A 21,305-nucleotide genomic window follows, 5' to 3' on the forward strand; every position below is an offset into this window, starting at 1 on the left:
TTGAAATACCAGATACAAAGGGAAGAAAAGTTAGAGACAGGCAGGCAAGAACGAACAGGTGTAAATAAAATCACAACAAAAAAAGAAGTTTGGAGCCTACGTGAACTCTACAACAAACCTCTGCTGCAAGTACAGAAAAGAAAATACAAATAAATATCTGAAGACATATATATTGGCCTCTTATTTAGAGCTATTTGGTTTATAACTAAGCCAGTAGCAGGAGATTCACACCACCATTCTGAGCAGACTAAATCATATAACTAACATAACATTTAAGACCCCCTGATAATGGGAGTCAGATGGAGCAATGGAAAACTGAGGTTTGTTAGGTGTAGCAGGAGTTCAGCTTCTTCCACCAAAAGCTGAGGGAAGGGACAGAAGAAAAGGTCAGATAAACTGCAGCAGTCTCAAAAAAGACTTTTTCTTAGTAGGATACCTAGTGTGGAAGGTCTGGGTGTCCCTTAGAACCACAAGGACCTCTCAGGGCTTCCAGGGTACGGGCAGGGGGAGAGATGCACTACAGGCTACTACCAGTATTGTTTATTTGCTTTTTAAAACCCACATATATAAGGGTTTCTGGAACATCAAAATCCATCAACCGAATATGTAAAAGTGAAATCAATCAATACAGGATGGAATATTGTAATGTATCATGTAATATTCCTACAGTGCCGCTAAACTTTGTCTCATCATTTGTTCACACATACTCTCTCTCAGACACACACACACAAAAACTATGCAATACAGTATGTGTAAAGATGTTCCAGTATCCAAGTGCTGTAGTTGGATAAGGACTCAGGTGCTGATACTATAACAAGTTCTAAGCGGGCAAATAAAACTGACTTGGAGCCGAGTCCAGCCGTTACCCTCACTGTGGAGTTCAAACTTTAGAGAGAAAAGTCCAAGAACCAGAGAGAGAAAAAGAAAACAAAATCACAAGGGGTTATAAAGAACATCAGATATGCAATCAAATGCAACAATTAGTTACGCTTTTACAGCAACATTTGATACATAAAATCCTCACAAGTTTTTGCATCTTCCTTTTTCTTTGAAGGAAACAGGAATAAACTGCAATATCACATAAACGCTGTTTCTCTTGAACAAAAAAATAAAAGATAAAAAAATACATTGTTACTCCTCTGTTTAAACTTTATTTACAAATAACTGGGTATTTCTAATCTAGACATAGAAGCTCTTTCCAGGATAAATGGCAATAAGCTATGGATGATCTGAGCCCATGTCTCACAAAAAATACAATAGTTTTACTTGGTATCAATAAACATTTTAAAATATACTAAATTTTGCCAAGTGTTACAATCATTGTCCAAACTGAATAGTAGTCTGAGTGCTGAACGAAGTGCATCAACAGAAATTATAAATTTTAGTGTAACATTTCTTTGTCACTCACGATGGCCAGTTATCCTTGCAAGTCATTAAAGCAAGTATCACAGACTCGGACAGGCTTCTTAGAAGAAGGAGTTAAGGCATTCTTTGCTGAGCACTCGGCACAAAAGATATTTCCACACTGTCTACAGTGATGCTGTGAAAGAGAAGAAACATACATGCTGAACATCAATGACAGGGCATCGATCACTAATACAGATCACTATCATGTCAAGTCAACTCTCATGTTTCAGAAGTTAGTTTGAATTTTTAAATAGTAGTTACAAAGCACACAGAAGGGCATAGAAGTAAATCCTTTCTAAAGGGTATAGGAGTAAAATACTCAGAAGTGCTTCACTGAGTCGGGAGACTATACCAGTTTCGGAAATGAACTGGTTGAAGTTCATCCTCCTCTTGAATTTGTTCTGGTCACATAAAACATGTTCTTCCTACATGTAACTACCTGCTTTCACATTAAGAAGTATCCTTGAACCAAAGGATCCAGCAGCCTTTGTTCAAAGGCTACCCAAAGAACATCACTGAAATAATGCAGGACAGGGAGAGCCACCGAAGATCAAGTCAGGAAGCACTCCAAAATGAAGCCCAAGAATATCCCTCATCTACTTCATTGCCAAGTCACTTGTTGGAGGGATGGTAATCTCTAGATGAAGGGCAGACCCTGCCAGTTGAGGGATGCTAACATCTTAGCTGACCACAGCTGTTTTTACAAAGAAGGTCTGACTACAGACCTAAAACACATCCAGTTGTTTCTTCTGTTCCATGTCTAGTTAGTGTTTAGAAATATAGTCACAAAGCACCCGATCATGTTGATGCCTCATATTTTCACATATATCTAATTTCAACAAATTTACATTCCTTTTATACCTGTAAATCCAGTTCAGACTGGTTATAAATAAGTTTACTGTAAATACACTTACAACAGTGTAATTTTGCTTGCTCGCTTAGGGGACTGAACTATTTCAACACTGTTTATAAACTCATGCTGTCAAAATGGCAAAAGAATCATGAATAAAGTGAGATCCACAAACTTCATTTTTAATATTTAAGGCTTTGCAAGCAATAACTGTATTCTGAGATGTCCTGAGTATCACAGCACTATTAAGGCCATTTTCTGAAGTTTGTATCCCATCTAAGAGTTTGAAAACAATAGAAAAAGAAAATCCCCACAGACAGACAGTAAAACACACCTACCCTTCTCACTGTCACTGAAAAGCCTTTTCCACAGGCCATACAATTCTGTACCTCATTGTCTTCTGCCCACTTCCTGTTGAGAGCTTGGGTGTGTTTGATCTATATAGAAGATATAAAAAAGCAGGGTTTTTTTTAAATGCATGTCTAATTCCTAATTTCCTCTATTTTCACTGCACACGCTACCCAGTGCTGCATAAAAGCACCAATTCTGCCATGATACTGAGGGCTTATATTTGTTCAGAGATAAAATCTTCCAAGTTTCAAAACTGCGAGCAGATTTAAGAACGCACAGACAGCAATATGGCCCTCGTACACCACAAGCATAACATCTTAATCACTCTGGAAAGGTAACCCACCACCAATCTGACACAAACTTGAAATTCTTGTAAGTTCCTACACAGAGTATCAACAGGTTTAATTGCTTCAAATCAAACTATACCTGTAACGACTGGTTTTCTCGGCCAAGTTCCTGCATTGCAGCAGTAGTGTTGTCCAGCTTTTTCTTCATTTCTACAAGTTTGGCTTGAAGCTTTTCAATTTCTCCCTCACTTTTTATACACCTGAGGAAAAATAGTAAATAGTCACCTCAAAGCATATAAGGCAATGTACACTGCCTCCTTTGGGCAGGTTGTCATGTCTGAGAAGTTACTCTCATAAAATCCAGCCAAAAATATCCTTGCTGTGAAAAGTTCTTGGATGCCTTGACTGGAAAAATGTTCTGCGGTAACAATCAGTTTAAGATTATCTGGCATTGCTCCCAAATATCTGCGGCTTATTAATACCTGGAGTTACTCCCAAAACGAAGGAATGCAGTCCCTCGACAGCAAGCCCCCATAAGTACCCCTGTGCAACAGGACACTCTCACAAACCAGCTGCGGCAGATCAGGTCAGACAAGGGAGCCGAAAAGAAACCTTTTTCTTTTAGCCAGGCCACCTCTCATCAGCTGAAATTTGGTTAACTGTTGAAAGCCAAATTTCAAAGGGGGGTTTTCTGCCAAGCTGTAAATGGCTACTGGATGAGTTCAGCACAGTATGGCAAGGGATTGCCAAAAAAAGAGGATCTCACTTGAATTGATGCCATGCTTTCCCAAGGTCTCTGCTCAAAAACCAAATCAGCAAGCTTGACAGTATCGAAAAAAGTTTTCCACTCTGCCTTCACCAAACATGTCAGGAAATAAGGACAAAGAAAGTCTCCTGTCTCTCAGGTGTTTCTTCTACCTATGTAATCATGCTTTCAGGTAACTCCCACTGCCTTGCATGCCTCCTGCTGCTTGAAGGAAAGGCGCTTTGCTTACCTAAGATTTAAATATATTGTAGAGACAATAGCAGAACTGGAGAAAAGACGACTGCAGGTTTTCAGGAGGAAGAAAATGCCTCTTGTGTGAACCTCAGTTTATCTAATTCAATTACACGTTCAATCTCCTAACACTGAGCCGTGAGCATACCTAGAAGTCCCTAAGCAAATTCTGTGTTACCGGAGGCACTAAGGAGTCTCTTCCAGGCTTCTGGATGACTAGTGCATCTACTCTGGTTGAGTCAAGGCAGGGGAGCCTCAAAGTGATGGAGAAGGATAGTTAACTCAGGTAAGAGAAGCTCTCACTGCCAGGCCTTGCAAGGTTCACACAACAGATGAGATGAGAAGCCACAACCTACACACCTCCAAGTTCAGAGTAGTCCAATGGATTTAGAAGGCTCTTATGGATGGGCATAAATCTTCGAGCACAAGCACAGAGCTGTGGCTTTGGTGATAAGTAAGGTGCTGATAAGCCTGCCTGATTTTCTACAAAATGGTCACCCTGTCAAAGTCCACAAAGAGCAGTTTGTTCCCAACACCCCTTGCTGTGCTTTGGCAGGGACGACAGAAGGTTGCACTCTGGAAACTACATCCACAGCCCAGGCACTATGAACAAACACGGATTTAAATAAAGCATGCATAGAGAGAATCCTGAATTAACTGAAACAAGTTTTCAGTGTGAGGCTATCCATTTCCCAGACTATGCTTCCACATCGTCATGACCACAGCTTACCTCTCCAGCAACGCTCTTCTCTCATCCTGATTATTCTGCACTGTTGCTTCCAAGACGGCAATGTCCCCACGTAAATCATCCGTCTGTTTCTCCAGCTCGCTCACTCGCCTCTGACTGCTTTGCCACTCTTTCTTCATGGTAGCCAGGTTTTCATTCAGAGCTGTGACCTGCATGGTGAGCTTGGTCTCCTTTTCCTCATGTTTCCGGCTTTCTTCTTCTTTCTCTTTTTTCTCTGTGTGCTAAGAAAACAATGGAACAATGAAGAACAACCTTCCAAGTATTCTTTCCCTATGCCCTACATTTAATTGAGGCAAAGAATCTTACTGTACTAGAATCACTACTTTTAATCAACAAACTCTGTTAGACAAGGCTGTCACCCCACTGAATTTTCCTACACCGTTAAATGCCTCAAAGATTTCTGACCTTGTCATTTAAAAATTAATGTAATGTGAAACTAAAGTCAACTCTTTGCTTCCTCTCTGTCCCTGAAAGAATCCAAAGGCATGTTCACAAAAGAAGTCTTATACTCTCTAACGTACTAACCAGTTTAGCTTCAATTTCAGCACATTCTTTCTTCAGCTCCTCTTCTCTCTTCTTCAGCTGGTCTTTGACAGCTTGATGGGTTTTTTTCTCCTGTTCCAGAGCTGAATTAATATTATCTATTTTGCCCTGCAGCTCTAATTTCTGTTGAATCAATAGCTGTTTTGCATCCTTGAGATTTGCCACCTCCTGTTAGGATACAGAGCTCAAAGTTAAAGTAGCAACATTGAAAGTGTAAATGATTTAAGTCAAAACTACTGTAATTCTTTCCAAGGAGAGGACAGCAATAATTTTTAGTTCTATCACTGGAAGAAAGGATGATTTTATAGCACAAAGTATCAGTGATTTTCATGATCAAAGATTTTAAACTTATACCTATATTATGAACAACATTCAATTTTTAAAATAAATTTAATGTGTGTTTCTGCAAAAGTAGTGGAAGCTCTGTTGGAGTATTTTCTACAGTTCTTTGAAAAGATACGTCCATTGTCATTTTCTAGAGTCTGTTCTAAAATTTACTTCACATTGTTCTCTGGTTGCAATAACGAGGTTAAAAGCATCATAATGACAATGTAAAAACCAAACACTGATGGAAGAAAAGCTAGTTTCTATTAGTCTTAAATGTATAAATAATTACCCTATGTTTTAAGCAAGTAGGATGATACATTTGGTTTTAAATATTAGTTTTACTTGTTCTTCTGTAAGAAAACATAAAAAATCCTGAAGCATAATAGTTAGTTAAATTTATAGGAATAATTTTCCTTAAAATTACACAGCCAAGCATGCAGGTACTAACAGACTAATAGGGGTAGCCAGTTTTCCATAAATCAACATTCGCGTCACAAATTAAAACCAAACCAAAGACAGTGAAAGAACATGTCCCGAGGACAAGGGGATGCCCTATAGATGCGTATCTATCCATTCCTTGGTGGGAGATGGGAAACAGAGCATAAGCCTTTAGGAGACAATTTCTGTTTTAGTCTGATTGCTTGTAGGGAAATCAAGAGATTAATATTAAGCTGCCATCGGTGTGCGCACATTTTATATACATCTTGATAAATTTTCTTCTTTAGAATAGAGATTCTAGGAATGACGAGAATTATAATAACCTTTCCCCAAAATCCAAGAAAGTACTGGGCATAGATTGCTTGACAGAAACAAAGTACAGACTTCTATCTAAAAATAAGAGACCATTTTCTAAACACTGGAGAACAAGAGAACATCTGAAACTCGTAAGATATCACGTTACTTTCTTTTTATTAGTGTATAGGGACTGTACCTTCATTTATACTTGCGCAGCAACTTAAACCCTATGTGCTTAACAGATGCAAATAAAACTACTAATAGTATAATATGGAAAACACAAACTCTGGCCTTTTAGAAGTATTTGTTTCTACAGAGACTAAAAAAAGAAATACATCATAGAATGTGGCGAGAAATTGTTTTACTGAAGACTAAAAATTATTTCATTAAAGCCTCCAAAGTTTTACCCTTTAGAGAGCTCATTTGATTGTTATGATTGTTGGTCTTTTATGAGGCTCCTGACATTGTTTTTTCCCCAACTGTGACTTTTTAAGACATTTTAAAGAAACCACAGCACATCAAGGGAGTTTCAACTCTACCACGCATCCTTGAGAAGTACCAGATGTGCCTAGAATATCTGGGAAACTTCACGCTCATGACACTTTTGGACATCTTTTCTGCACTTCAGAATAGTCAAGGCAAGCGTATGCACAGTGAATCTACAGTGGAACAGAAGAAAAGCCAGGACATACAACCCATCCTGAAGCTAATATGTGGTCCACCTGGCCAAGAACACTGGGCACTGGTGCTCCAGAATTATCACTAATCAAGTCAGCATTGCTCAGGAACCCCAACAAAATCTGTGCTTTGGCTCCCTTACCTGTAATACTGATATTTACAGCAACCATCTTTGCAAAGCCATTCCAGATAACATCTATTGAGTAGGCACATATTTCTTATCAGATAACCAACCACATGAAGACTCAGTTTGTCTCAATATACCTTCTCAAATTCTTGCTTGCAGGCTCTAAGCTCTTCACCCAGCTTGATACTTTCTTTTTCAAGTCTACTCCTTATTTCCTGGAGCTCTGTTGTTTTACATTTTTCATTAGCCAAGTCTTTTTCTTTCAAAATCTTGAAGAGAAATAAAAAGTGCTAGAAAAGTTACTTCCTCCAAGTTCACAAAATAAAAAAACAATCAAACAAAAACCATTCAGGGCCCAAAACCTACCTGGAGGCCTTGTAATTAAGGGGAAACAACTGCCACAAATCTCTATCCACAGTTCGTAGTGCAAACAGTTAGCAGCATGTTTGCAGTTTTACATTTAAAACTAGTAATGTTTTTGCACCCGTCTAGCCACTTAGAACAAATTAACAGCCTATTTCAAACCAAATTCATTTCAACTGTCTTTTAAAAGTCTTTGCACCAGAAGTTCAGTAAAACTGCCATTGCTATGCACTACAACAGTGCTATGCCCTCAAAATACCCCTTGTTTAGAGATGTAACAGAAATTAATAAAGGGTGCCTGCATGGGATGGATGTGTCTGTGTGAAGATTTCAAAAGACAGAGGCATTTACCCTGTCATTCTGAAGATCCTGTAACATTTTGGTCTTCTCGCCCAGCTGCTGCTCCTTCTTTGATGCATCCTGCTCCAGTGCAGACTTTGCTTTCTTCAGTTCCTGAATCTGCTGATTATTGCTAGCAATTCGATTTCTGCTGGAAACTAATTCTTCTTGAGCTAGAGCAAGTTTTTCTTCTGTGGACTAATTACAAAGAAAGTTCTGCAAATTATCTGTCAGCATAAGAGCTTCAGATACTCAACAGTCACTTTAACATTTTCGTTACCTAGCATGCAACATTTAGCTTCAAATGTTGACAAAGCATAGTTACAGAAACTTCTAGGTTACAAGGCTACCCTGAGTAAAAAGAAACTACCCCAGTACCATTTCCAGCAGCAATGCCTTACTGTACATATTCCAGCTTGCATCCTTCCACTGAGAAAAGGTGAAAACATACAAAAGGGCAGAGAATGAAAGGTGACTGATAAAAAGAGAATGAGCTTGAATTTTCTCACACAAATTTATTTTATTCTCTGGGCGAATCAACTGCTCTATAACTCTAGACAGCTGTTACTTAAGAGGCAGTGAAGCTATACTGTGAAGATTTCAAAAGCCATTCAATGTTATTTTTTACCAATGACTTAATGAAGCTAGTGCTAGGACAATTGTAAAATTTTTTGAAAATCCTAAAGTGAAATGTACAACCTAAAAACGCCAGTATCAGGACAAAACATTTCACAATCTCAGCTGCATCAGCATTTTAAACACAAAATTTAAACTTCCATTCAAAATCTACTACAGATTATATTTTAATTTGCCTCCAACTCTGCCTATTACCTAGAAAGAGAACTTGGATTTATCTCTCTAGAACAGGTTGCAAAAGCCCAAGAAACAACCTAAAACTTGCACCCAAGGCTCATTCTATTTGTTCACAGCAAAGTCAAACTTTGGGGTTCTTCTTGAGTAGTATTCTGGAGGTTATTTTTTTTTAAGCCTTCGGCTTAGGCAAGACCTAGCTCTACTTAGAAGCATGTTCTTTCACAAAGAAACAATGAGGAAGAAAAATACCAAATTCATCCTCCACTCCTCCAAAATATTGGTATTTTATGGAAATTTTTTATGTTAAGATACAGAATGTGAGGTGAGGAGATTTATTACCAGTAATAGGTTTATTACCTTCAGTGCATCAGTAAGGATTCAAGATTAACTGAATTCTTTTTGAAGCTCTTACTTAAATCCTAATCAAACCTCTTGTTGAAGGTTAGTGATTTTAAAGGGAACAATAAGCACAACTTTGACTTCACTTAATTATGCATATGCTTTAGCCGCTCCCATGTTGATTTAAAAACAAATTGATTTCTGATGCCTCCTAACCCTCCTTCTAACGTCTAAAGTATTTTGCCTATAGTCAGACTTAGTTTGAAACACCAATGATGGAACACTGCTCATTCAATAGCATTTTCAACAACCCCAGTGGCTCTTAAAATGCTCACACTGGCTTTTAAAATTAATTTGCAGACAAAATATTTTATTTGCTTTCTGAGCTATTAGAATTTACTACTTAACACTTCACAAGGTGTTAACTCAGAACTTTTTTTAAGCAAAATAGGAGGTGCTTTTACAGTTTCAAGCTTTCAGCAGGGTGGGTCTTTCAGAAAGCAAAATTATCCCTCTCTGCTCCACTGTGGGCAGTGGAGTACCATATTTTCCTAACAATGAGAAAGGATGGGAAGTGTAGCATCATCATACAACATCTTCACAGGAAAACCCAATAGTCTCTGCAGTTTTAGAAAGAAAGATAATGAAGCCACAGCTTGTATTCAAATTTGTTTCCAGTAGAAGAAATGTGGTTGCATCCAATTTGTTAGCACAGGATGATGAAATTTGATGAAGTGGATAGCGACACCCAAATTAAAAGCCTCACACAGGGGATACTCCTCTCTCACACACACTCCCCCCAAAGTGTCTACACTGGACAGGTTATCTCATTGTGTCTATACCTAGGCTAAGACAATGTAAATGTTCTTATAAGGGGAGCCAGTATTCAGTGTACTTTGCACTGTATTATGCACAAACATTTCTATAATTCAGTAGTTTGTAATGTAAGAGACCTGGAATTTTGCATACAATTTAGCATGCTATAGCTTACATGTACAAGTGCCTCTTTGCTGTCATTAACAGTGATGCTACCTACCTTAACTGGGAAACCATTCAATATAATTTTAACAGTAAATCAACCTTCTATCTATTTATGCCTTTCTTTCTGCTTTGCTCAGAAGTCCCTCACAGCATCCTTTGGAAATGAGGAGAAATCTTCTGGCACGTGGTTAAACATTCCAGTTATCCTTCCTCCTGGCCCAGTCTCCACTGAGACCATAATTCAGCCCGATTCCTTTGGACTGCTGAGGAGCTCAGAGCTTTGACATAAAATCACCTCTCAAAACATCTGGTGTCATTTACCTTATTTAATTACCATTCAGTTTTGCCATTGCTCCCAGAATATTACAGGTGTTCTCCCAACAAGATACCCTCAGTCATGAGATTGTTCTTTAGGATGACAAACAAAACCAAATGCAAGGAAAAGGTACAGAACAAAAGATGCCAATCTGTACTTATTTTTGTAAATAAAAACAGATGCTAGGATGACTGGTATAGAGTTTAAATAAATGAATAAAAAGATAAGAAGATATCACAGTCTGATTGACTACAACTTGGGCTGTTGCAGTGCAAATAATAGTGCCAACAGCAGAACTGGTCCTAGCTGGGTGGTAGGACCCGGATTCATTCCACCTAAGTGAGGTGCACAAATAAGCATTTTAGTCTGTGTGCTCCCTGATCCCAGTCCACAAGGAGAGACATGAAATTATTTACAGATGCTAACCTGATCTCTCTTCGCTTCCTAAGAAGACGGGTTAGACTGACTGTAGGTAACTTAGGCTTCTGACTTACAGACCTGAGGTTTGGCAGCATGAATATTGTCCCAGAATGTCCACTGAAGATACACTGACAGTGATGCCAATATTGGAGGCAAAGAAACATTCTTTTGAGAACACAGAGAAAACCAGGACTGACTACAAAAAGCACAAATGCCAAGACTGAAGGATACTTGGCGGAGCTCAGGAGAGCAGGATTCACACAAAGTATGTTTGCACTAACTCAAAATCAAGGCAAAAATAACAGTTCTGTATTTTTATTAACTCTTCTATATAAAAAATGCCTTTTCCACAAAAAAAATTTAAACATTTTGTGTGTGTGTGTGTATACAAAAAATATTTATATTTTATATATATATTTGTATATATGTGTGTATATATAAAAAAATATTTAGTGGCACTCTTTTTTATTGTATATATTTTTTTAATCGAAAACTATAGCTTTTAGAAGCACTCAAATCCTACCCAATTTCTTTTTCCAGTCACAGAGACAAAAATGTATGAGTGTAGTTACTGTCATAGACGGTGCATTTTTAAACCAAAGTAAATTTGCAGCAAATAGTATCCATAAAATTATAACTACGTTCTCACTTCCGATTTTGTTACAACACTTGTCACTTTTCCTCTGCAAGACTTACAGCTCCAAAGTTTGCATCTGGCTACAGCTACATAGCTAGATCTTCTGTTATTGAACCAGAAACTAGGATTCAGCCGTGCTGATGGCACTCCAGAGAGCAGCTGCCCACTCTGCAGCTTGCTCTCGTGCAATGCTGTACCTCCAACTGCAAAACTTCGCTGAAGCATTTGCTTGCTTTTCAGTGGCACCTCAGTCTCCCAGCCGGAGGTGAGCCAGCGATCCCAGCAGTGATATTCCGAACAGATGCCAGCAGATGGTGCTCTGTGTACGGCCCAACTCCTGCCATCCCCTCCCAGGAACTAGACCTACCACCCTACCCATGTCACCCATACGCTGTACAGCCTTTTACGATCTATCCCCACGCCTGAAATCTTGGCCTCACCAAAAGCATGGTGCTACACCACGTGAGAATATTTAAGTTTTCCCTTGTAGTATTTTTAACTAAGGAAAACCTAGCCTCGCTAGGATCTCATGATACAGCCTGGCCGTGCAGGTCCTGGACAATGCTAGGCTTCAAATCGTGCTGACTCAACACAGCTGTGCAAGGAGTTCGTATCTCTACTAAAAATCCTGCACTGAAAGACACCCAAGCTCACCTTACATACAAGTTTTAAAAACTTCTGCTACTACCTACTAGTAAGATTAAGACCAACCTGAACCCCAGCCCACCCACCAGCTTCGGTTCCAAAGTTTAATCAAAATCCATAGCTCTGGCTCAAATTTCCTACTTTTATTAAGTAACTCACCCAAGGCAAAACATAATCCAGACAACTGACTTTGAACTGGACTGTGAAACTCTACCATAAAGTTCTTCTGACTTGTGTGGCATTTTGATATTCAGCTCTCAAGACTAACATCACGCTGAGGCTATCTGAATGTGCTTTTTCCTTTGCGGTCTTCTAAGACACGTTATAACTGCTTCTTTAGGTTAACATTGCAATGAGGCAACACATCCACGATTAAAGATCGGCTCCCCACCTTTTCCCTCTTCTACATTTTACAGAAAAAAGTGGTGGCAAGCAGACCTCACTAATCCTAATTAATATATGTTTTTAAAAATTTTTTTTTTTAAATCGAGCGAACAGCCTCCAAGTTGGTACATCACTTCAGTACTGAGGACCCCAATCTTCCTCAGGCTCTCTAGGCTCCACAGAGACTTACATAATAAATCAAGTTACCTGACTGCTCATCTTGAAAACCTTATTTTCCCATTGCCACCACCTTATTTTACCTTTTTGCAGGGATGTTCTCCCTCTCTCTTGCTACCATCCCCATTCAGGTTTAAAAGCATGTGGGACGCCTACTGTCCTACTTTATACTTGCCAGAACTAGAGGTCATCAAGCTGGTTTAATAATACTTATTCAGAGCTATTCCTGCAACAAGTGATACTTAAATGCAAACTATACCAAAAAACCCAGTTACTGAGCACATCCAATGCTTTTACAGGTCATTGCATTACCAAATGTTGATCTAAATGCATTGCAGGAAATTAACTCACAGATGTACATGTGCTATAGTAACTAACCATAAGAAAGTATATTTAAACCACCGTTGCTTGTTAATCATGCTGAAGTTCTTCACAATTTAACATAGCGATTCAACCAAGCTGCACTGAAAGTAAAGCTTCTGTAACCTGCAGGGAAACGTGGCAGGTAATTTAATGCTACAGAAGAGCAAGATTAATAAAAATCCAATGGCCTATATGTAAAGGAGCTATTTCTTTTTTTCTTAAAATAACCCCAAACCTGGAGTTTGGCTAAGGCTCCACAGCTCACATGGGCCTATCTGAAATGGCCACAAGACCTTTAAAAATTTCAGCGGTGGGACTGAAAGGCCTCCACTGGGACAGGTGAAAGGGAGCGATGAAATCTAAGCAGTCACCAAAGGCTCCCTTTATACATAACGAAGCAAACAGAAGCTGACGTCTAAAACAGATCAGATGATCTGTCCTCCCGAAGTGCCTGTTTCTCTCCATAAACTTCAGAAGAGCCTAGAACAACGGAGTCAGACAGACACAGACAAAGCTGCAGTGGGATTAATCTGAAGGGAAAAGTGCCAAAGCTACACATCTTGCCAATAGACAGCCAGTCTCTGCAGCACAGTATGTCCTGGGACTAACTGGAGCATTGGCTTAGCATTGACATGAAGGAGGGGAGCAGAAAAAAAGGACAAAACACACCTTTGCTGACTGACTCAACTCCCAGCAATACCTCTTTGAAGGCACTACACCCTAATACCAAATCAGATAAATTCAGCTTAGGAACAGCAAAAACTTCAAGGACTAAGTTCCGATGCTTGTATTCCAGGCAGGTCCCTAAACCTACTGTTTCTATTAGTTTGACATCTCTGAATGTCTACAATCAGCCAGGAAGAAGCGGAAGGGGCAAGGACATGGGAAAAGACTGACAACTAAAATTCTAGTTAAATCATCTAGAAGATAGCGGTTACTCACATGCTGGCAAAGACTTTGCCCTAATTAGCTATGCTGTTTGAATTAGCTGAAAGCTACAATATATAACATGAAAAAGCAACACGAAAAATTAACTCTTAAAAGAATACAAAAATAAATCATCTTTCACTTTGCTGCTGCACAAACGCAAGGGTATTTCAGGTAAACTGGCAAATACCCTTGGCTTTAAATTAGTTTCAGGATGTCCTTTGTCCTGGGGGAAAGGATTGAACAGCACTAAATTCTATATATAGCAGAAGAGCTTTTTTCCACCTATACAGTTCTCACACTGTTTCTTGGTCTTCAAAATGGATATGAACAGATCTACTAAGTCACATATGACATTAAAATGACTGTAAGTACCTTAAGGTCTTGCCTGGTTGCCAGCAGCTCAGACTCTTTCCCATAAAGGTCCAGCTGCAGCTTCTCCATGTTTTCCTTATGTTTTTCATGGGTCTTCTGTAAGTCTGCTAGCTTGACTTTCTCTGCTTTAAGCTCCTGTGCTGACAAAATAGACTGCTGTTGCAGTTTATTCTCCAGTTCTGCCTGAAACATATGCATAGGAAGTTTCAATTAAAGTTACAGACAGTAAAGTAAGCTTAATCATTTCAATAAACTGCATTTCTACTGCAAGATGAGATTTTTCTTCCACTTACAAAATAGCAGTTCAGTAATCTGATGTTTGTGATTTTACAGTAATATTTTGTAACTAATTTAACAACAAAATTTAATTCATGTCAAAAGACTAAGTGAAACACATTAAGACCAAACATTAAAAATCTAAATAATGTTTCCAAGTCCTAAAATTTCCCACAGACTGACTAAAGCACAAATACGATCATGTAGCATAGGGCAGCCAAAGCTGGAGCAACATTTAACAGTGAATGGCACACAACACAACATTCCCTAATGTTGTAAGACATTTGAACTCTTTCCATTATCGTTTATGAGTTTCATACTGTCACTTAGATAAATTCTTTTGGTATAATAACAGCAGACTTGGTTTAAAACTGCCACAGACGTTCCAACACACTGCAGAGTTTGTCTAAACTACTCTTACAAAATTCTACTGCTTTACAAGAAAATGGCAGCTCTTGCCTCCTGAAGCAAATTAAACACATTCAATCTAGCCATTTTTATCACTTTATTGAAACTCAATTCCTACAGAATTCATATTTCAGCACTGGTTCTTTTTACTTTATTATTATTGTTGATGATGTTGTTTCTATCTCCAACAGCATGTGAAGACCTTGTTTTCACATCCTGACCTTATCACTTCCAACAAGACTACAGCAAACAGCTGTTTATCACAAAGATATTGACATAAAAGCTGCAGCATTTATCAGAGAAATTTACATTAATTTTCTTAAAGGAGTAAGAGAGGCCAGTCTTACCTTTTCTAAATGGGCAGTTTTTAATTCAGCTTGCAGTGTCTCACTATGTTTTTTCTTCTGCTCAAAAGATTCCTTTAACTCTCTCAGCTTTCCCTGAAGATGTTGTTCACTTTTTTCTTTCTCCTTCAGAAGACCCTGAATTTCCAGTACTTGCGCTCGTGCTGAATCAAGTTCTATCGACAACTGCTTAGAAATCTATATGCAAAAATATTAAATAACTGTATATAATTTTAATTTAAATCACTATTTGTACATGCTGTAGTATGTGAAACTGCCTATTGAACCGTGTGGATGACAAATTACCTAGTCCAAAAAGCAAACAGACATTTTCACAGATGAAAAACTGGTCAAAGCTGTTAAAGCTGAAGATACAGCTTCAGGAAATCAGCTCCCAAAAGACTGCTAGAAGTTGGGAAGAATTCCCTGATTGTAGGAATCTGAAAGGCTTGCCCTACTCTACTTTTCTCTAGGCACCTGTTACTTTCCTCTGCCAGTGACCAAATACCAAGCTACACCTTTCTTGTGATCCGGTATGCCCACTCTCATGTTTTTACAAAGAGCTGCAGATTATTTGCAGGAAACAGTTTCCAAGTATGCTACTGTTATTTCTTGTACACAGAACCAGACCATCCCACAGTGCCGCTGCTCCTACCTTCTGCTTCAGAGCTAGGTGGTCGAACATTGGCAAGCAGATTTTAAGAGCTGCCATAACACATTAAAACCATCTTTTTTTTCCCAATTTCCTACCCTTAGAGCAACTGCAGTATTTTTTCACCATTCAAAATTAAGAGCAGGCAACTTTTCTCCAGCTAGCAGTGGTCTGGGCTCTCCTGCTGCCAACTGCAGCAGATACCAAACTCATCCTCCTGCACTTGCTGCAGAGCACCACAGTGCTTCTGCTGAATGAGAGAGGAGCCAGGGGAATAGCAGCAGTAGTCACAGAGCAATTACCATCACACCTGCACATCCACAAACCCTCTTTCAGGCAGTAAGAGTCCATCACAGTCTGTCAAACTGTGTCCACTGATCTTATCTTTTCCGATTCCTTTAAGGAACAGGTGACAGCTTGGGTAAAGAAATCCATGAAAGCAGATTTGGCCTTCAGGCTGCCAGCTGGACTATATTTTGCAGTCTGAATGCTCATCTTTAAAAAAGAAGTACATTTGGTCCTTGTGCAGTCACAGGCAAGTGACATACACAAGTTTGCAAAAGCAACTAAATCCTTCAAGGATATCTAAAATGTCCTGTCAACCACACAGAGAACATACTGATTAGGCCTGAGACTAAAACAGATCTAAGGATACAAGGTAACAACTTTTATTGTATGAAAGTATGAAAAAAAAATGAGGACATGGTACTACCAAGTAACTGTTTCACTAATGAAAAAACCTGAAGGGCTAAAATCCCCCACTAAGTTATGCCAGGCACAGAAAGGTAGGAGTAAAACCTGTATTTTAAAGCTTCATATTAACGTCTAGGAAATTTTTAGTATCAGCTTATTTCAGTGCCCCAGGTAGGTAACAATTTGAGAACTGCAACCTCTTTATCTCTCATCAGTCCCAGCATGTGAGACTGAAAACGAATCTTTTAAACATTTATTATTATTGGTTTCTAGATTTTTGAAACTAAGTGGACAGCTTACCCCCTCCTTTTTTTCCAGTGAGTTTTTCAATTCATTCCTCTCTTTAGCTACAGACTCTGTTTGTACCTGGAGCTGGTGTTTTACTTCTTGGCAAGATTTTTCCTAAAAAACATAAGACAGGGAAATATTCCTGTGAGCTTCAAAGACCGCGTACCAGGTATTTTTGCATGATCTACAAAGCCTTGAAAAATAATGCTTTCCTTTTCAGTGAAAAAGCTTTCCTTCTCAGCTGCAGACATATTTTCAGCTCAAAACTTCTCAAAACTTTAACAGTGGTAAATCTAAGCTGAACACAGCTGATTCCTGTACTAACAAACACAGCCATGTGCCAGCGAGTTCTGATTAGAGATAGTCTCCCTGCTTGAAGCTGCTGTTGGCAGCCCTTCTTCTTGTGGGAAGCAGTAAGCTCATCACTCTCCTCAGGATCCAAAATTTCTTGATGTTCTAAAACTCACAAGCAAGTACACTTGCAGGACTTGTATGCAAATACGACTACATTTTAAGCCCAAATACTATGCACTTAAAACCATGGCGAGCCTCCAAATGACTACAGAATTAGAAGCAGAATCTGGACTCCTGTCTTTAAGTCTAAATCGGGGAGAAAATCCTTCAAGTTTTTAGGAGAAACAAATATTTAAACAGCAGTAACTAAGTAAAGCAAATAAAAAGGCTTATCTTAAAAAGGTGAAAGCGTAAAGTAAAAAATGTTATTTTTAACTAGGAGCAGAATTTTTTTTAGATCAGAATAAAAGCAGCTCTGAATAGGTTCTGGGAAATGGTGACATGTAAGATGAGAAGAGAATAAAAAAGACACCCCTACCATGTCTGAGGCAGGCGTGTCAGAACCGTATAGGAAAATCTATAAAACATGTATTCATATAGTGCTCATTCATATTGCCAACAAACAAAAGAGGGAAGAAAAAGGTGTATTTTAAGGCTAGTGAGAGTTCACTTTCTTTACCATAATAGGTTGCTCTGGTGATCAAGCACTTGTTATACCACCACTTGTGAGACCTTTCTGAAACTCAAATAGTTCTAGTACTCTGATAACACCTGAAGCTAGGCATCTCCCCAAACGACAGATGATGTTACTCTGCCTGCAGTACGCAGCCTTCCAGCGTGTCCAGACAAGTGCGCTGGAAGGTTCTATATACAAAGACTCCAGAAAGGAAACTAAAATGGCCTCAGAAAAACGACGTCTTCTTCAATATGGTGGCACTTTAGCAAAGCGTTTATAATTTTGTGTTGCTATAATAAGGCTGATGTATTTTTAAAAAGGGGGACATTTCCCATCAAATTGTTTCACCACTTGTCTCCATTTAGTTTCTTCACCATATTAAAGGCATGCAGCAAGAAAAAGGGATCCTGTTGTGTGATATGACTGATGTTTACTACTGTAAACATCCAGACAAAAATTTAAGGTAGGACATACGTATGAACTACTAAAAATCACAATTTGTTTTTCCTTAAGGCAATTAATTTCCATGCATTGTCATTGTATGTACACTGTTTTCAGACAAAAAGCAAAGTCATTTTATCAGACTGCAAATACACCAAACAATGTCTAATGAAAGAAACTACTAACCATTTCTGCCACAGCTGCTTTTCCTTTTTGTATTTCTTTTTCTAATTCCTCCTTTCTTTTTTTGAAGGATTCAGAATTTTTTGAGAGCTTGTCTTTGGTAGCTGTAAGGTCTTTTAATAGAGTATCCTTCTCTAATTTCACTTGTTGCAGCTCTGATGTTGCTGCTTGCATTTTACAATCCAATTCCTTGAGTTGTTCACTTGTATCTTGATTTGATTTCTCAAGGTTTTGTTTGAGGCTGGCCTTTTCCTCCTCCTGCTTTGAAATTTGCTGTTTCGCTTGTTCAAGGGCCTCACATTTCTTCTGCAAATCCAATTTAGCATTAGACATCCTGCAAATACAAAGGGAAAAATATACTCTTTTTTTTTTTAATTCTCCTTCACGGGTTCTTTTGTATCATTAAATGTCTCTATTATTTAATATATTAACTGTAGAAATCCTTCAAAGCATACCTTTTTCATCCAGAGCATGGGCATTTTGTCTCTCCAATGAAGACATACCAGCAACTCTAAAAACTATTTTGAGATGGATTTTTCTTCCTCAACTATAATGAACAGAAACTACCCCTTTGCTGCTTACGCATAAATTGCAAATTAGTCTTCGAAAAAAGTTACAGAGCTGTGGATATTTAAAGAGGGACCTCACTAGCTCAAACTGTTCAGATATTTAGCTGACAACAAGCACAGTGAATAAACTGAAGAAGTGTATTGAATCACAGCAGTCAGTGATTCACATGAGACAACATGGCAGATGGAGTCTGCATGGCATATAGAGTGAAAGAAAACAGGTGGGATAAAACTCAGTTCTCATAGCAGAAGGAACACATCACTTATCTATGATTCTAAGAAATCACAGAAGAGAAGAACAAAATTTCAACTCTAGTCCAAACCACTCTAGTTTTACGTCTGACTTTGAAAAGTACTGTAACACAGGAAATGCATACGCTTCTCTTGCTGCTTCAAGTTGTTTACTCAGTTCTGATGTTCGGAGGTCTAGTTCTGTAGATTGCTGTCGCTGCTGCTGTAACTCCTGAAGAGCTTGTTCTTTGCTTGCTTTAGCATCAAGAATGTCAGCTTCAAGTTTCTGAGATAGAAAAATAAAAAGATAAAGCCATCAGAACACAACCAACAAAATAAAAATAGCAATAAAAAGCAGAAGTCATCTAGTCTGTGAGTAGCATTTAACTGTAGAAAGCCTTTACTGTAGGAAGCAGTCACAATTCTCACACATCATCTACCTATTTCATTAGTTTGCTATTTATCTTTCATTATTTAGTTCCTGCAAATCTCTTGCTCCTCCAGAACTGAACTATTTTGGTAAAACATTCTGAAATCATCTTTAAATTAAAGGCCAAGCAGCCGCTTTACTGCAAAGTGATAGATAAAAAGCAGAAATCTTTAAAAAGTACATCCAAAACACCTACAGAAAAAAAGGCCATGCACAGTACTCAGCTTTGGGGCCAGGTTCTCAGCCACCACCAAGTAGTTTCAGCAGTTTCAAATGACTGCTGATTTACATATCCCAAGAACTCTGCCATTCTTTCTAACAAAAACAAAGACACGAACTACAGCTGTGAAGAAATCCTATGCTCACTTGGAAGAGGTTTTTCTTGGGTTCTTTTTTCAAAGGTACTTGTTCATTTACATGGAGTATAAAGAACACAGGGGTCTTCAGCAAATGGGCACTGCTTAGACTCTTCAACACACTGGCTGTTTTACAGGCACTTCTGCTTTCATGCAGTGGCCATAAAACAAAATGGCCAAGTTTCTCCGAGAAAATTCCTGAGGGCTTTTTGTTTTCTTTTTTTTTTTTTTTAAATACCATGCATTCAACTGGAATATTCCCAAAGAATGGCGATGACACTGAGATTTTACACAGAGTTGCATTCCTGTTGACAGCATCAACAACCCTGCTCAGTTTCACACTTCAGCTACCAGGAACCTCGTAAAATCTTGTGCAAGCAAGCACTGTATTCCTCCCAAGCATTTGTGTCTGTTGGTTAGTCATGAAACTTCAGCAAAAGGATGAAAAATAAAAGCACAAATGAAAGTGGGCAGAAAAAAAACAGTGTGCAAAAGAAGAGAGAGGTGGAACCACAAAATAATTACGCTAATAATGCAAATGTATGACTGCTTTATTTTTTAATAGCATTGGATTTAAAATTTCATACAGGGAAAACAACCTTCCTTCTCTTCTATAGAGCACATAAGCTAGGAAAAACACCCCACTCAGTCTTGAGCATAAAGACTGGTATCTCCTTCAAAACCGACAGACAGCATTCCAAAACCAATTCTGCATTGCTCCTAAGATCCCTGTATCATACGGTTTTATGTATCGTGAATTTTGACCACCAAGTTTGCTTAACAAATATTGAACAAAGGTTAAAGCCCAAATTTAAAAGCTCTCAAGCATTAGGACTAATTCATATCCTTAACTGAAAATATTAGTATCTCAAAACACCAAAAGGTTCTGCAAACCTTCTGCCAGAATTATGTGTACTTTAAGAGAAAACCTGATTCCAGAAATGGAATGCAGAACTCAAGATCAAGTTAGAGGAAAAACATTGATTAAAAAATCTTGATAAAACGCCTCTGTAGAAGCCTACTGAAAGGCTTTAGAAATAAATTAAACCAGACAGGTAGTGTTATCTTAGTCTAACCAATGTAACACACATTCCCTGCTACCACTTGTAAAGCATACAAGGTTGAACTTGAAGACTCTAATTTTGGTAAGTATTCATGTTCCCTCTCATAACACTTTCCAGGTAGCACAGAGTTTGGTAGAAGCACACGTACAGGAAAATGACAATATAGTGGCAATGTCCTAAGCCTATCTTCTTAGTGTGATACGCTAGCATGGAAGAAGAGGAGAATAAGATTAAAGGCTGGATCAGGAAACACTAGTGAAAAAGAAAACCT

General features: G+C 38.5%; 1 protein-coding gene across 3 annotated transcripts in view; it reads right to left on the reverse strand.

Moving 5' to 3' along the window:
* Window positions 1-1,128: 1,128 nt before the first annotated feature.
* EEA1 (early endosome antigen 1) overlaps window positions 1,129-21,305 on the reverse strand; it is a 73,015-nt gene continuing 52,838 nt past the window's right edge. For all 3 annotated transcript variants that reach the window (XM_076334438.1, XM_076334428.1, XM_076334420.1), the window contains 12 exons: window positions 19,331-19,470; window positions 18,388-18,718; window positions 16,803-16,904; window positions 15,161-15,355; window positions 14,130-14,312; window positions 7,765-7,950; window positions 7,188-7,319; window positions 5,166-5,351; window positions 4,623-4,861; window positions 3,035-3,155; window positions 2,596-2,694; window positions 1,129-1,540 (listed from right to left, as the gene is read on the reverse strand). In XM_076334438.1, the coding sequence (XP_076190553.1) occupies window positions 1,418-1,540; window positions 2,596-2,694; window positions 3,035-3,155; window positions 4,623-4,861; window positions 5,166-5,351; window positions 7,188-7,319; window positions 7,765-7,950; window positions 14,130-14,312; window positions 15,161-15,355; window positions 16,803-16,904; window positions 18,388-18,718; window positions 19,331-19,470 (2,037 nt within the window). In that variant the 3' untranslated portion in view covers window positions 1,129-1,417. The remainder of the gene's footprint in view (window positions 1,541-2,595; window positions 2,695-3,034; window positions 3,156-4,622; window positions 4,862-5,165; window positions 5,352-7,187; window positions 7,320-7,764; window positions 7,951-14,129; window positions 14,313-15,160; window positions 15,356-16,802; window positions 16,905-18,387; window positions 18,719-19,330; window positions 19,471-21,305) is intronic.

Source organism: Aptenodytes patagonicus, chromosome 1 (assembly GCF_965638725.1).
Source record: "Aptenodytes patagonicus chromosome 1, bAptPat1.pri.cur, whole genome shotgun sequence".
In the NCBI taxonomy this organism is placed as follows: Eukaryota; Metazoa; Chordata; class Aves; order Sphenisciformes; family Spheniscidae; genus Aptenodytes; species Aptenodytes patagonicus.